The 17,587-nt window shown below is 44.2% G+C and overlaps 1 protein-coding gene across 2 annotated transcripts in view; it reads right to left on the bottom strand.

Moving 5' to 3' along the window:
- Positions 1-2,093: 2,093 nt before the first annotated feature.
- mrvi1 (murine retrovirus integration site 1 homolog) overlaps positions 2,094-17,587 on the bottom strand; it is a 97,566-nt gene continuing 82,072 nt past the window's right edge. Inside the window, exons 17-21 of one of the 2 annotated variants that reach the window (XM_056278670.1) lie at positions 15,926-16,078; positions 15,762-15,823; positions 14,322-14,453; positions 12,452-12,580; positions 2,094-3,161 (exon numbers count right to left, since the gene is read on the bottom strand). In XM_056278670.1, the coding sequence (XP_056134645.1) occupies positions 2,918-3,161; positions 12,452-12,580; positions 14,322-14,453; positions 15,762-15,823; positions 15,926-16,078 (720 nt within the window). In that variant the 3' untranslated portion in view covers positions 2,094-2,917. Of the gene's footprint in view, positions 3,165-12,451; positions 12,581-14,321; positions 14,454-15,761; positions 15,824-15,925; positions 16,079-17,587 lie in introns of both variants that reach the window. The other variant, XM_056278669.1, reaches the window with a different exon arrangement.

The following is a 17,587-nucleotide window of genomic DNA, read 5'->3' on the forward strand; positions in this document are numbered from 1 at the left end:
TCCATCTATATTTCCATCTATACTTCCATCTATATTTCCAGCTATACATCCATCTATACTTCCAGCTATACATCCATCTATATTTCCATCTATATTTCCAGCTATACATCCATCTATATTTCCATCTACACTTCCAGCTACACTTCAATCTATATTTCCAGCTATACTTCCATCAATATTTCCATCTATATTTCCAGCTATACATCCATCTATATTTCCATCAATACTTCCAGCTATACTTCCATCTATACGTATTTCCATCTATATTTTCTTCTTTATTTCCATCTATATGTCCATCTATACTTCCATTTATACTTCAATCTATATTTCCAGTTATACTTCCATCTTTATGTCTATCTACATTTCCATCTATACTTCCAGCTATATCTCCATCTATATTTCCAGCTATATGTCAAGTTATGCTTCCATCTTTATTTCCCGCTATACTTCCATCTATATTTCCATCTACACATCCATCTATATTTCCAGCTATACATCCATCTATATCTCCATTTATACTTCCATCTATATTTCCATCAATACTTCCAGCTATATTTCCATCAACACTTCCAGCCTTATTTCCAGCTATACTTCCATCTACATTTCCATTTATATTTCCATCTATACTTCCAACTACACTTCAATCTATATTTCCAGCTATACTTCCATCTATATTTCTATCTATACTTCTATCTATATTTCCAGCTATACATCCATCTATACTTCCATCTATATTTCCATCAATACTTCCATCTATATTTCCAGCTATACTTCCATTTATATTTCCATCTATACGTATTTCCAGCTATATTTTAATCTTTATTTCTATCTACATTTCCATCTATGTCCATCTATACTTCCATTTATACTTCAGTCTATATTTCCAGTTATACTTCCATCTATATTTCAATCTTTATGTCTATCTACATTTCTATCTATACTTCCAGCTATATCTCCATCTATATTTCCAGCTATATGTCAAGTTATGCTTCCATCTATATTTCCATCCATATTTCCATCTATACTTCCATCTATACTTCCATCTATACATCCATCTATACATCCATCTATATTTCCAGCTATACATCCATCTATATTTCCAGCTATATTTCCATCTACACTTCAATCTATATTTCCAGCTATACTTCCATCAATATTTCCATCTATATTTCCAGCTATACATCCATCTATATTTCCATCAATACTTCAAGCTATACTTCAATCTATACGTGTTTCCATCTATATTTTCTTCTTTATTTCCATCTATATGTCCATCTATACTTCCATTTATACTTCAATCTATATTTCCAGTTATACTCCCATCTATATTTCCATCTTTGTCTATCTACATTTCCATCTATACTTCCAGCTATATCTCCATCTATATTTCCAGCTATATGTCAAGTTATGCTTCCATCTTTATTTCCAGCTATACTTCCATCTACACATCCATCTATATTTCCAGCTATACATCCATCTATATCTCCATTTATACTTCCATCTGTATTTCCATCAATACTTCCAGCTATATTTCCATCAACACTTCCAGCCTTATTTCCAGCTATACTTCCATCTACATTTCCATTTATATTTCCATCTATACTTCCAACTACACTTCAATCTATATTTCCAGCTATACTTCCATCCATATTTCCATCTATACTTCTATCTATATTTCCAGCTATACATCCATCTATACTTCCAGCTATAATTCCATCAATACTTCCAGCTATACTTCCATTTATATTTCCATCTATACGTATTTCCAGCTATATTTTAATCTTTATTTCTATCTACATTTCCATCTATGTCCATCTATACTTCCATTTATACTTCAGTCTATATTTCCAGTTATACTTCCATCTTTATGTCTATCTACATTTCTATCTATACTTCCAGCTATATCTCCATCTATATTTCCAGCTATATGTCAAGTTATGCTTCCATCTATATTTCCATCTTTATTTCTATCTATACTTCCAGCTATATCGCCAGTTATATTTCCAGGTGTAGTTCCATCTATATTTCCAGTTACACTTCCATCTATACTTCCATCCATATTTCTATGTATGAAAATGACCACAGAAGCTTTTTGCGCAGCTTTATTTAAAGATGAAGTGGCAGAATGTAAAAACCATATAACACGGGGAGGCACGCGTGCAAAACATGATTGGAGAAGACGTCTGACGTCATGTGAAGAGTGCTCGCATACATGAGGGAAGTCGTTCAGCGCTCTGAACACAGTTACACAATACAAACAAGAAGTCAGCCACAACATATTGCACTTTTAAAGAAAGTAACTTGGAATGTGCTTACATTTACCTGTCCTCAAAAGCTCTTTTTAAATACATATACCACAGGAAGTTTCAGCAAAGATGAAAACGTTCCTTTACTTTTTTCTCTTGAAAAATCACATAAGACTCTGTCAAGGGCTTCATTGTTTTGTGCACCTGAGAGATTTTACAATAAAATTAGAGTGTAGACCGATGTACACTTCGTCTTGTGTCTGTTTTGTGTTTCTGATGGAAAATTCAAAGTGATAGATTCCCTCCGTCTAGATAACATCTACAGTATCAGAATGAAAGGAAGCGTATTAAGTATGTGTCTCGTGTACATGTGTCAGTATATTTAGTCATACTTTACTCTTGGTCCCTAGACAGAAATGGTCTTAATGTCTTGCTGCCTATCAAAACAAAACTACAACTGGGTTAACTGTGACAAAAGTGAAATCATCCAAAACAGCAAGTAAAAGCTCTCAGAACTACATCCTCTGATCCTGAAGAGGTCAAGGCCTGGAGTCAAGGCCTGGAGTCAAGGCCTGCAGTCAAGGCCTGCAGTCAGATCAGCTCTGAAGTGGTGATATGGGGAGATTTTTGGGGGGGGGTGCAGAAATAGAGAATTAGTGGATTTCTCTCTGCTATTCTTTAGTGGGGTTCTTTGGCTGTGCTCCCACATTGAGTCCAAAGATGTTCTTCTTGTCTTGGACCAAAGCTTTTCCTGCTGAACTGTCTCCATGGTCGTCGAAGACGTCACTGAAGGAAGTAAACACGTTGACAACCAGCAGCACCACGAGGCACAGTGTCAGGACGACCCAGAACAGTCGGCTCCGCCAGCTTATCTTTGGGGAAAAGCGGTCAAGCAGAACCAGGACCTCTTCAATTCTGCTGTGGTGACAATGTAGAAAGAAAAGTGGTTTCAAACACACGATCTGATCTCCTCCCAATGTCACATACTGATGTCATCTGATGAAATGCTCTAAACAAAACTTTCCATTTGCCCAGCCCATTATTATTATTTTTTTGGGGGGGGGTTTCCCCCACTTTCTCCCCAATTGTACTTTACTTTAATTGTCAATTACGCCACTCTTCCGAGCCGTCCCGGTCTCTGCTCCATCCCCTCTGCTGATCCGGGGAGGGCTGCAGACTACCACATGTCTCCTCCGATACATGTGGAGTCACCAGCTGCTTCTTTTCACCTGACAGTGAGGAGTTTCACCAGAAGGAAAATAGCATGTGGGAGGATCACGCTATTCCCCCCATTTCCCCCTCCCCCTTAAACAGGTGCCCTGACCAACCAGAGGAGGGGCTAGTTCAGCGACCAGGACACATACCCACATCTGGCTCCCCACCCACAGACACGTCCAATTGTGTCTGCAGGGATGTCTAATGAAGCCAGAGGTAACACGGGGATTCGAACCGGCGATCCCCATGTTGGTAGGCAACAGAATAGACTGTCACGCTACCCAGACACCCTTGCCCATTCCATTATTATGTCAGAGACAGTCTGGGGCCTTGTGGCAAAGCTTTTCTAACCCAGTGTGGAACATAAGCAGGGCTCTCACTGGCCGTCCTTCCTGCCCGCCACCAACACCATCCCCGCTGGGTTTTACCACCACTTCACCAAATTTACCATCAAAAGGCTCCATACTGTCACTGCAAATATAATGGAGTTGGAAAATGGAAAAGCGATTGGTAAATGAAAAAGAAAATGGAAAAGAAACCAACGTGAAATGGGTTTATGAATCCAGCAACTTATTTCCTTTTAATGTTCTGTGTAGCCCAGGTGTCGAAAAACACACATGAAAACTCCTGCTTAGTTGTTAACAGTAAACAGTCAACATGCAGCGCAACGTGAGTTAGCAGTAATAATACTGCACGATCAATACTAACAGTGTAAAGTGAGTTAGCAGTAATAATACTGAACAATCAATACTAACGGTGTAAAGTAAGTTAGCCGTAATAATACTGAACAATCAATACTAACGGTGTAAAGTAAGTTAGCAGTAATAATACTGAACAATCAATACTAACGGTGTAAAGTAAGTTAGCAGTAATAATACTGAACAATCAATACTAACGGTGTAAAGTAAGTTAGCAGTAATAATACTGAACAATCAATACTAACGGTGTAAAGTAAGTTAGCCGTAATAATACTGAACAATCAATACCAACGGTGTAAAGTAAGTTAGCAGTAATAATACTGAACAATCAATACTAACGGTGTAAAGTGAGTTAGCAGTAATAATACTGAACAATCAATACTAACGGTGTAAAGTGAGTTAGCAGTAATAATACTGAACAATCAATACTAACGGTGTAAAGTAAGTTAGCCGTAATAATACTGAACAATCAATACTAACGGTGTAAAGTAAGTTAGCCGTAATAATACTGAACAATCAATACTAACGGTGTAAAGTAAGTTAGCAGTAATAATACTGAACAATCAATACTAACGGTGTAAAGTAAGTTAGCAGTAATAATACTGAACAATCAATACTAACGGTGTAAAGTAAGTTAGCAGTAATAATACTGAACAATCAATACTAACGGTGTAAAGTAAGTTAGCCGTAATAATACTGAACAATCAATACCAACGGTGTAAAGTAAGTTAGCAGTAATAATACTGAACAATCAATACCAACGGTGTAAAGTGAGTTAGCAGTAATAATACTGAACAATCAATACTAACGGTGTAAAGTGAGTTAGCAGTAATAATACTGAACAATCAATACTAACGGTGTAAAGTAAGTTAGCAGTAATAATACTGAACAATCAATACTAACGGTGTAAAGTGAGTTAGCCGTAATAATACTGAACAATCAATACTAACGGTGTATAGTAAGTTAGCAGTATTAATACTGTAACGTCCATGGATAAGTAGACACGTTGGTCCTTGACTAACTGGTCGGATTCTTTAGTCGACTGGTTAACGTTGTCGCTTGCGGTGCAGGAGATACGGGTTCGCGTCCCGGATGTGGCGACGGTCTCCCAGACTGCCCCTCCCCCCGAATTCGCTATATTGGTGTCAGAAGTGGGATGGTGAGACCGTGAGGTTATCGGAAGCGCGTGCGCCCAGAGGCGTGAGGGAGCTGATATGCTGAAGCCCGCGCTTCCTGAAGGAGGTGGGTAGTGTAACGTGCATGGATACGTAGACACGCTGGTCGTTGACTAACGAGTCGGACCCTTTAGTCGACTGGTTAACGTTGTCGCTTGCGGAGTGGGAGATACGGATTTGCGTCCCCGATGTGGCGACGGTTCCCGGGCTGCCCCCCTAATTCGCTGAATGATGGGGTGATGGGAGACAACCTTGTGGGTGGTTGGATGAGGGTGGATTTGAGATTTTAAAAAAAGAAAGAAAAACAAAAGACACACATGAGACGCGGACAAAGCAGCACAAATATATTTGCTGATAAAGAAATCCGTACATGCATTTTTGTTGTTGTAATTTTTTGGTAAATATTCAAGTAAGAAGTTAAGTGGAGTAGTAACGGTCTGTCGTAGTTCACCGACTTCCTGTTTCTACTTCAGCGGTCATACCCGTTTCCTGTTTGTTGGCGTGTGCTATTGACAATGGCATATTTTTCGCAATGCCTGCAAGATTTACCATGGATAAATGTCAAGCACATGCACACAACTGTCCACATATTTTCACCTGCACCTACCAGCAAACGGGTGAAAAGTTTCAAGTTGTACATATCAAGTTACGTCCACAATTATGAGGATGAGTCCGGATGGACGGACGGATGGGATTGTGGATGTAACTTGATATGTACAACGTGAAACTTTTCACCCGTTTGCTGGTAGGGGCAGGTGAAAGTTTGTCGACAGTTCCTGTGCATGTCGTTGACATTTATCCATGGTAAATGATGTAGAAGCATACAAACTCCCCAAAAACAGACCAAGATACCGAAAAAGCAGAAATACTGTCAGATTATTTCAGCAGTGTATTTGTGATCGAACCTGAAGGGCACACACCTGAGACTGGAGGTTCAGCAAACAGAATGTTTTATAATAACTTTTGAAGATATAGAACGGTATCTACAGGATATTAACATCTACAAATTACCAGGGCCAGATGTGATACATCATAGGATCTTAAAGAAACTGGCTAGTGTGATTACCGAACCTCTAACAATGCTGTATACTAAATCATTAGAAGAATCAACTTGACCCTGTGATTGTAAAGAGGCACATATCAGTGCAATTTTCAAAACAGGAAACAAATCACCAGCAGGAAATTACAGGCCAGTTAGTCTGACATCTGTAGTACGTAAGACAATGGAGAAAATAATCAGGACATATATTGTTGACCATATGAAGTCTAACAGACTTTTTAGTAACAAGCAGTATGGATTTATATCTGGAAGATCTACTACACTTCAGCGTCTCACCATTCTTGGTAAGTGGTCAGCAGCTTTGGATAGAGGGGAGTCAGTTGAGTGCATATACATATATGGACTTTCAAAAAGCTTTTGATAAAGTTCCTCATAAAAGGCTGCTGTTAAAATTAAAATCCTATGGCATAGACGACAGAATTACAGACTGGTTACAGGATTTGTTACATAATAGGAAACAGCAGGTCGTGGTAAATGGGGCCACTTCAAAATGGAAACCGGTGACCTCTGGAGTTCCACAAGGTTCTGTGCTGGGCCCTATGCTCTTTGTTGTCTTTATAAATGTTTTACCAAGTGTGATACAATCTGATTCACATCTTTTTCCGGACGATACAAAATATTTAGAATAATTAATAAGGACTCCTCCGGGAATCGTCACCTTAACGTGGTGGAGGGGTTTATGTGTCCCGGTGATCCTGGGAGCTTTGTTGTTGGGGCCAATAGCGCCTGCTGGTAGGGTCTCCCAAGGCAAATTGGTCCCAGGGGAGGGGCCAGATTAAGAGCGATTCCCAAAAAACCCAATGAATTTACACCAGCAGAATTACAGCACCTCACCCGGAAAAGGGAAACCGGGGCCCCCTCCTGGAGCCAAACCTGGGAGGGGAGCTCACCGGCGAGCATCTGGTGGCTGGGCCTTGGCTCATGGGGCTCAGTCGGGCCCAGACCGAAAAAACGATATGGAGCCACCACCCCGTGGACCCACCACACGCGGGGATGAGCATTGGGGTAGGGTGGAATGCAGGCCGGGTGGCAGGCAAAGGCAGGGACCGGGGCGTGCCAACTTCCGGCATTGCAGATTGGTCCTCGGGACATGGAATGTCATCTCTCTAGCAGGGAAGGATCCTGAGCTGGTGCGGGAGGTGGAGCGGTACCAACTAGATATATTTGGGCTCACCTCCACACATAGCATGGGCTCTGGTACCAAACACCTGGAGAGGGGCTGGACTCATTACTTTTCCGGAGTTGGCCAAAGTGACAGGTGCCGGGCGGGTGTGGGGATACTCACAAGTCCCCGGTGGAGCGCCACCATGTTGGAGTTCTCCCCGGGGAATGAGAGGATTGCCTCTGTACGACTGCGAGTCGCTGTGGGAAAGGCTTTGACTGTTGTGTGTGCTTAAGCACCGAATAGCTGTTCGGAGTATCCGGCCTTCTTGGAGTCTCTGGGTGGTGTCCTGGATAGGGCCCCGCCTCGGGACTCTATAGGTCTGCTGGGGGACTTCAACACTCACGTGGGCAATGATGGCGAAACCTGGAGGGGCGTGATTGGGAGGAACGGTCTCCCCGATCTGAACCTGAGTGGTGCCATCCGGTCCTTGTATAACCAAAGTGAGAGCTGTGTCTGCATTCTTGGCACAAAGTCAAACACGTTTTCGGTGGGTGTCGGACTCCACCAAGGTTGACCCTTGTCTGATTCTGTTTGTGATATTCATGGACAGGATCTCAAGGCGCAGCCAAGGTGAGGAGTGTGTCCGTTTTGGGAACCTCAGAATTGCATCTCTGCTCTTCGCAGATGACGTGGTTTTGTTGGCTTCATCAGAACGCGACCTCCAGCGCACAGTGGGGTGGTTTGCAGCTGAGTGTGAAATGGCCGGGATGAGAGTCGGCACCTCCAAGTTTGAGGCCATGGTTCTCTACCGGAAAATGGTGGATTACTCCCTCCAGGTTGGGGATGAGTTGCTGCCCCAAGTGAAGGAGTTGAAGTATCTCGGGGTCTTGTTCATGAGTGAGGGTAGGATGGAATGGGAGATTGACAGACGGATTGGTGCAGCATCAGCAGTAATGCAAACATTGTACTGGACCATTGTGGCGAAGAAGGAGCTGAGCCGGAAGGCAAAGCTCTCAATTTACCAGTCAATCTTCATTCCAACCCTCACCTATCTATGGTCATGAGCTTTGGGTAGTGACTGAAAGGGGGAGATCGTGGATACAAGCGGCTGAAATGAGTTTCCTCCGTAGGGTGCCTGGGCTCAGCCTTAGAGATAGGGTGAGGAGCTCGGACATCCGGAGGGAGCTCGGAGTAGAGTTGCTGCTCCTTCGCATCGAAAGGAGCCAGTTGAGATGGTTTAGGGCATCTGATTAGGATGCCTCCTGGGCGCCTTCCTTTGTAGGTTTACTGGGCATGGCCAACTGGGAGGAGACCCCGGGGTAGACCCAGAACTCGCTGGAGGGACTACATGTCCAATCTGGCCTGGGAACGCCGTGCGATCTCCCAGGAGGAGCTGGAGGATGTTGCTGGGGAGAGGGACGTCTGGAGTGCCCTGCTTAGCTTGCTGCCACCGCGATCCGACCCCGGAGAAGCGGCTGAAGATGAGATGAGATGAGATTAATAAGGGCACTGATACAGCCCATCTTCAAGCAGAGCTCCATAGCATGAGTAACTGGTGTGATAGGTGGCTACTGAAATTGAATCCAGAAAAATGTAAACATTTATACATTGGGAAAACAAGTGCTAACTGGGTTAACTACAAAGTTGGGAGATTTAATGGTTCAGCAAGTGGAAGAGGAAAAGGACATAGGTGTCGTGGTCGATAGTTCAATTGAACTTCACACGCACATTTCTGAAAAAATTAACAAAGGAAACTATGCTGGAGATAATTAGAAGAACTTTTCTAAATGTATGTAGGGGATAGGCTCCAGCATCCCCGTGTCCCTGAGAGCAGGATAAGCGGTTAAGATAATGAATGGATGGATGGATAACAAACTTTATTTGTATAGCACCTTTCATACATAAAATGCAGCTCAAAGTGCTTCACATTAAAAACAGGAAACAATAAAACACAGACCTAGGCAAAAAACAAAACAAAACCATAAAACAGGGCAAGAAATAAAACCACAGTACAAGACAAAAAATAAGAATAAAAAGAATTGTAGGGGTCAATGGTGGTGTAGTGGTCTAAGCATCGGCTTTGTGTCAATGCAGTTGCCCACAGGGGACCGGGGTTTGAGCCCTGGTCTCGTCAGATCCGACTATGGCCGGACTTGATGAAGCAGCGATAATTAGCAAAGCTGTCTTCGGGAGGGGGCGGAGTCGGCTTGTGTTTGTGTCGGAAAAAACAGTGGTTCGGCCTGGAGTCGCCTTGTCACGGAAGTGGCGAGGCGGGAGAAAAAGGGAAAAATCAGAAATAAATGTATAAAAAGAAAAGAAATATAAAGTGGAATTAATTAAAAGCAAGAGCATAAAAATGGGTCTTGAGCTGATCTTAAAGCTATCTATGGACGTTGCCTCTCTTGTTTGTCGGGGAGTCTATTCCAAGCCGTTGGTGCATAGAAACAAAATGCTGCTTCGCCATACCTTTTGTAGTTCATTCTAGGGACATTGAGCAGGCCAGCACCATTTCATTTTACCATTATATAAGTCCTTGGCGCGATCTCATCTTGAATTTGCAAGCTCGGTCTGGTGTCCTTATAAAGGAAAATATATAGAAAATTTGAGAAGGTTCAGAGAAGAGCTACTAAACTAATCCCAGGTCTGAAAGAGATGTCATATGATGAGAAGTTAAGAGATGTACAACTACCAGCTCCAGTACACAGGAGACACAGAGGAGACATGATGGGAGTCTGTAAGCTTGTACACAAAATATATGATTTCACAGCTGAGCCTGATGTCTATCTGTGGTAGGAGTTAAGGGGGAACTCCTTACAACTATTCCGTTAGAGTGTCCCTCTGGAAAGGGAAAACACAGCTCACATCTGAACACAGCTTGTTCACAGCTTGTGCTGTCAGAGCACGGAACCAAGCCCCAGAGGACGTGGTGCGGCTCCTTCACTCCACTCTTATAAACACACATGAGATACATGTTGGTCAGCAGAGGACTTTTTATACTATTATAAAGCTGGGTTGTGATCATTGTGCGTATTGTGTGACTATGATTGTAATCATAGTCACACAAACATAAATAGTCTCTCAAATAATTATTTGAGAGACTATTTATGTGACTTGTGAATATTTGTGAGGTTATTGTGATTTTAATAACTATATTGTGGTTCTTTTTTTGTATGGTTGTTTATTTTAATTTGTCAAGTCTGGTGTAGAGGATTTGTATCCTGTGCCAGAAAATGTTTCATTAAATTTCATTAAATTAAATCTTGCAGGTATTGTGAAAAATATGCCATTGCCAATAGCACACGCCAACAAACAGGAAACTGGTATGACCGCTGCAGTAGAAACAGGAAGTCAGTGGACTACAGTCACGCACAGAGCGTGTTCACCTGTGACGGCTAATATAGAAGTCATGTTAGCGAGTTGCTAGGCAACATGCCACGTAGTACCGGGACTGCGTCCTGGTAGTGTGTCTCCACAGGGACATGTCGGGGAGGAAGGAGGAAAAAAACAAGCAAGGTCAGGTAGCCCGCGGTGACCGTGGGTTCCCCAGAGGAATAAAATCTGTGGTTTTTCCCTTTTCCCACTGCCGTCCTACTGAACTGTTAGTCTTGTGTCATTTCAGCTCACATGAGGGTCAAGAGGCTTCTGGTTCTGGTTCTGCAGTGACCTACAGGACTGCAGCACTAACACTGTAACTGTAGGTCGTAGGAACCCAGTACTGCCTTCCTTTACTTTTATTCTCCTCCCAAGTCAGAGTAACATGAAGACCGGGCTTTGGGGTGCTACATTTATTAAAAAACCGATTTATAAATTCCACTAAATTAATCTACTGAAGGGTGTCTGGGTAGCGTAGTAGTCTATTCTGTTGTCTGCCAACACAGTTATCGCCGGTTCGAATCCCTGTGATACCTCCGGCTTGGTTGGACATACCTACAGACATTTGCTGTATCTGCGGGTGGAAAGCCGCATGTGGGTATGTGTCCTGGTCGCTACACTAGCGCCTCCTCTGGTCGGTTGGGGCGCCTGTTCAGGAGGCGGGGAACTGGGGGGAATATCGTGATCCTCCCACGTGCTACGTCCCCCTGGTGAAACTCCTCACTGTCAGGGGAAAAGAAGCGGCTGGTGACTCCACATGTATGGGAGGAGGCATGTGGTAGTCTGCAGCCCTCCCCGGATCAGCAGAGGGGGTGGAGCAGCCACCGGGACGGCTCCGAAGAGTGGGGTAATTGGCCGGATACAATTGGGGAGAAAAAAGGGGAAAAATTAAATAAAATAGAAAAATTCAATCTATTGATTTTTTTTGCATCTGTTACGTATGTGATAACCAGTCTTTACTGTGCAGTTAAATCACTGCTGATTGGCTCCGGACCCTCAGAGGCTTCTACACGAGCAGGTGTTTTTGAAAGTAGCTATATTGTGCCTCGGCTGCAGGCTGGGGGGGGGGGGGTGCAGGAGAGCAGACAGGTAGTGGTTGATTAGTGATCAGTCTCAGGTGTGCTCAGTTAACCTGCTATGCTTCACATTCTGCAGTGAGGCTGGGTCCTGGACTGACACACTGGGTCCTGGACTGACACACTGGGTCCTGGATTGACACACGGACATCGACGAGGACGAGACATTAGGAAGACGCTCAGAAAGGACATGCAGAGAGACGCTCCGGAAACGGAGAGGGAGCCGGTATCAGAGGCTCCAGCACAGCGAAGTCCCGGCCCATACGACGTAAACACGTCCTGTACATGAAACCCCGTGTTCCTGATACTACATGCTGAGCAGAGACATCCCAGCTGGTAAACACGTCCTGTACATGAAACCCCGTGTTCCTGATACTACATGCTGAGCAGAGACATCCCAGCTGGTAAACACGTCCTGTACATGAAACCCCGTGTTCCTGATACTACATGCTCATCATCATGTACTGTACTGTTAAAGCAGGAAAGTAATACGACCACAACTACCTGCTGCTCTTAATCTTCTTTCCACTCTCCTCATCCTTAGCCTCTGACTCCGGCATTCTCTCCTCCATCTTATTCTCTTCAGGTTTCAGCTCCTGGATGTCTTTAATTTTTTTGAGTCCCTCTTGGTAGCTGGGGAGGGGACATATTAATATCTTAACCCTCTTTTGAGGAACATGACAGAAGAAATCACAGCAGGTTGATTCAGTTCATCTGGACACAACGTTTACTGACAGAAACCTTTCATCATCATCTAGGTGACCTCTTCAGTCTCACCTGACTGCAGGTGTCCCACCCTTACAAACAATAGTGTCCTCACCTGACTGCAGGTGTCCCACCCTTATAAACAATACAATGTCCTCACCTGACTGCAGGTGTCCCACCCTTATAAACAATACAGTGTCCTCACCTGACTGCAGGTGTCCCACCCTTATAAACAATACAGTGTCCTCACCTGACTGCAGGTGTCCCACCCTTATAAACAATACAGTGTCCTCACCTGACTGCAGGTGTCCCCACCCCTTATAAACAATACAGTGTCCTCACCTGACTGCAGGTGTCCCCACCCCTTATAAACAATACAATGGCATAACGACCCAAACCAACCACCAGCTTCATATGCAAATATGTGTGTTACCATTAACTAGAGTTACAGTGACCATGTGTACTGTTCACAGAGGGTTGGGGAATACTTACAACCACAGCATTGTAAGATGGTGACAGATGCACTCTTAGCCCCCCTGGTTCAGGGATGGTCGTTCCCTCTTCACATAGATGGCCTCTTTGACTCCCTGTTCAAACCAGCGTTCCTCCCTATGAAGGATGTGCACATCGTCATCCCTGAAAGAGTGGCCACTGGCCTGTAGATGGTGTAGACTGTGTAGATGGTGTAGACTGTGGAGTCCTGGCCTGTAGATGGTGCACACTGTGTAGATGGTGTAGACTGTGGAGTCCTGGCCTGTAGATGGTGCACACTGTGTAGATGGTGTAGACTGTGGAGTCCTGGTCTGTAGATGTTGTAGACTGTGGAGTCCTGGTCTGTAGATGGTGCACACTGTGTAGATGGTGTAGACTGTGAAGTCCTGGTCTGTAGATGGTGCAGATTGTGTAGGTGGTGTAGACTGTGGAGTCCTGGCCTGTAGAAGTTGTAGACTGTTGTACACCACCTACAGGCCAGGACTCCACAGTCTACACCACCTACAGGCCAGTGGCCAGTCTTTCAAGGATGAGGATGTGCACATCCTTCATAGAGAGGAACGCTGGATTGAATGGGGAGTCAAAGAGGCCATCTATGTGAAGAGGGAACGACTATCCCTGAACCGGGGGGGCAGGGGGGCTAAGAGTACATCTGTCGCCATCTTACAATGCTGTGGTTGTAACTATTCCCCAACCCTCTGTGAACAGTACACATGGTCACTGTAACTCTAGTTAATGGTAACGCACATGTTTGCATGTGAAGCTGGTGGTTGGTTTGGGTCGTTATGCCACTGTATTGTTTATAAGACACCTGCAGTCAGGTGAGACTGAAGAGGTCACTTAGATGATGATGAAACGTATCTGTCAATAAACATTGTGTCCAGATGAACCGATTTTTTATGTGAATTATTGAGCATCAAGACACAACAGAACAAAGGACCAGAAAGAACACACGTGTGGTGATGCTTTAACAAGATGAGAAACAATCTTCATGTCACTGCAAATCTCACCCCACAGTTTATTATACCTATTTACTTTTGCTATGTGTGTGTGTGGGTGGGTGTGTGTGCGAGAGAGAGAGAGAGAGAGAGAGAGAGAGAGAGAGAGAGAGAGAGAGAGAGAGAGAGAGAGAGAGAGAGAGAGAGAGAGAGAGCATAAATGTAAGGGAAGCCCTCACCCTTTATTGTAGGCCTCCTCTTCAACCTTTGCCCTGATCTCTGCTCGGATCTCGGCCCGGATCTCCTCCAGGTTGACTGGGAGCTTGGCGGGTGCAGACGGCTCAGCTTCCTGCTCCGACACCTTCTTTCCACTGCATGGTTCCAGACAGGAAAGAACAGTCAGCACTGCTGCGAGACATCACGATACTGACAGCACCACACTTTTACACAAGGCGCTCCATCACAACATGGACCTTGTCTAAAGGGACAAACACGTACATCCACCAGGCCTGGCGAGGGCTGATGTAAAAGGCAGGAGGACGAAGGGAAAATGCAGACATGGAAGTCTTCACAATGCAACTAACCTCCTCAGGGAAGTGCATACCGCATGACTGTTCTTACTTCTCTGTGCTGTGAAAGAGCAGCCTTTGTTCCAGAGAACATCACGCAGCTCAAACACTTCACAGCTCTACTCAGATCCACCAAATAACAAGGCCTGGAAAGGAGCCGTGGGCTTTTTCAGATGCCTTCACACATGTTTACACTACACCTCAGCACAGGACATCATGCAGCTGCAGCTGGACTGTGATGTTCCCCCACTTTTTGTTGGTAGTGTTTTCAGAACTCCCATGAATGAGGACTTGTAGTTCTGTAGGATGCTGCAGAGCATCCTCCCTGTGCTGACAGACAGCCCTCGCCTCTGGTGTGACTGGGAGCGAGCTGCAGGAAGCACAACCTGAAGATCACACAAGTAAGTGAAGGACAGTGATGCTTCGCAGAGTGTTTTACTGACTGGGTTTACATGCACAGTTAAGTCGAGCTGCGGTTGGACTAGGCCATGTAATTGGCCTACTGTCGTTGTCCCAGTATACAAGAACAAGAACTGGGGGAGAATTGATTTATTGAGGGAAGTATGTCCGACCCCGGTACAGTAGGTGGTGATATGCCCTCTTCAAGCTGGTTGCTATTGAGCTGCGGGAACGACGGATCATGCGCAGGACGCCTAGACCAGTTCGGGGCCGACTGAAGCGTGTACATGCCAGAGTAAATCCATCCCCAACCGCATCATCTAGGTGTGTTAGTCCGACTCCGAGAAATTTGATTTAGTACGACTTCAGTCGGACTAACACGTTTAAGGGTATTTTAAAAGCCCAGTTTTAGTCGGACTAACACGTTTACATGTATCTTAAAAGTCCAGTTTTAGTCGCACTAACACCACAAATCCCCTTTCTCTAACATCATGTAAACGTACTGAGTGTTGAGGATTTAACTGTTCCATCATTATAACTCGCTGTGGCCTAACCTCAGGCAACAGTGTGTATTCACTACACACCTTCGTGCCCATGCATACAAGCAGTCTTGCCTATAAGTGTTTCTATGTGTGTGTGTGTGTGTGTGTGGTTACTGATATTGTGAGAAAATAGTAGTCCTGAGGAAAGGGAACAGAAGTCATAGTATACCATTCTGGTGTTAGTGGTCCAGCCTCTGTTGGGGGGCTTCCCTTCAGATCATTTGCTTCACACTAGGGCAGAGAAAGTATGACACACATGAAGCAGCAGACACAACCTCACAACCCAGGTCTGGTGATGCAACACAGCAATGTGAGAATGGGTAGGGACACTACCAAGGCAGGGAGTGCAGCATTGGTGCTGAGTCCAGAGTTGGGGCCTGGAGGCAGACTGGGGCCTGGGCTTGTGGTGCCTGGGGTCTGACCAGGGATGTTCAAGAGGTTAAATTTAGGAACCACCGCTACACTGACCCTCCGTCTGGGCAACGCCTGATGAAGAACAGATGAGAGGGAGGAAGAGCATAAAGGGGTGAGGAGGCAAGATCAATAGAAAAAGTTTAATCCTAACACCTTTACATCTGATTCAAACAAGGTGTGTGCGTTTATGTGTGTGTGTGTGTGTGTGTGTGTGTGTGTGTGTGTGTGTATACCTATATTTAACCTCCTGCAACCCCCGTGTACTCATATGAGGAATTTAGATGTTGGCTTCCCTATGGCCTACACATAATTTCTGTTAGTTTACATCTGCTGTGCTCAAATGAAGGCACTATGTGCTGCCATCTAGTGGTGTGAACTGCACCAGCTGCATGAAGCTCAGATAGATCAGTAGGAAGATCATTTCTTCATGCTGTCAGGTAGGCTTGGGCAGTATCAAGGTATTATGGTATACCAGGGTATTTAGAAATCCTGAAGGTGTAATTTTCAATACCACAGAAAGTTGAATCAGTTCATCTGGACACAACGTCTACTGAGAGATGTTTCGTCACTCAGGATGATCACATAGTTTACACTCACGATGGCCACATAGTTTACACTCAGGATGATCACATGGTTTACACTCAGGATGATCACATGGTTTACACTCAGGATGGCCACATAGTTTACACTCAGGATGGCCACATAGTTTACACTCAGGATGATCACATAGTTTACACTCAGGATGATCACATAGTTTACACTCAGGATGGCCACATAGTTTACACTCAGGATGGCCACATAGTTTACACTCAGGATGATCACATAGTTTACACTCAGGATGGCCACATAGTTTACACTCAGGATGATCACATATTTTACACTCAGGATGATCAGATAGTTTACACTCAGGATGATCACATAGTTTACACTCAGGATGGCCACATAGTTTACACTCAGGATGATCACATAGTTTACACTCAGGATGATCACATAGCTTACACTCAGGATGGCCACATAGTTTACACTCAGGATGGCCACATAGTTTACACTCACAATGATCACATAGTTTACACTCAGGATGATCACATAGTTTACACTCAGGATGATCACATAGTTTACACTCAGGATGATCACATAGTTTACACTCAGGATGGCCACATAGTTTACACTCAGGATGATCACATAGCTTACACTCAGGATGATCACATGGTTTACACTCAGGATGATCACATAGTTTACACTCAGGATGGCCACATAGTTTACACTCAGGATGGCCACATAGTTTACACTCAGGATGATCACATAGTTTACACTCAGGATGATCACATAGTTTACACTCAGGATGACCACATAGTTTACACTCAGGATGATCACATAGTTTACACTCAGGATGATCACATAGTTTACACTCAGGATGATCACATAGCTTACACTCAGGATGATCACATGGTTTACACTCAGGATGATCACATGGTTTACACTCAGGATGATCACATAGCTTACACTCAGGATGATCACATAGTTTACACTCAGGATGATCACATAGTTTACACTCAGGATGATCACATAGTTTAAACTCAG

The sequence above is a fragment of the Lampris incognitus genome, chromosome 4 (genome assembly GCF_029633865.1).
Source record: "Lampris incognitus isolate fLamInc1 chromosome 4, fLamInc1.hap2, whole genome shotgun sequence".
NCBI lineage: Eukaryota > Metazoa > Chordata > Actinopteri > Lampriformes > Lampridae > Lampris > Lampris incognitus.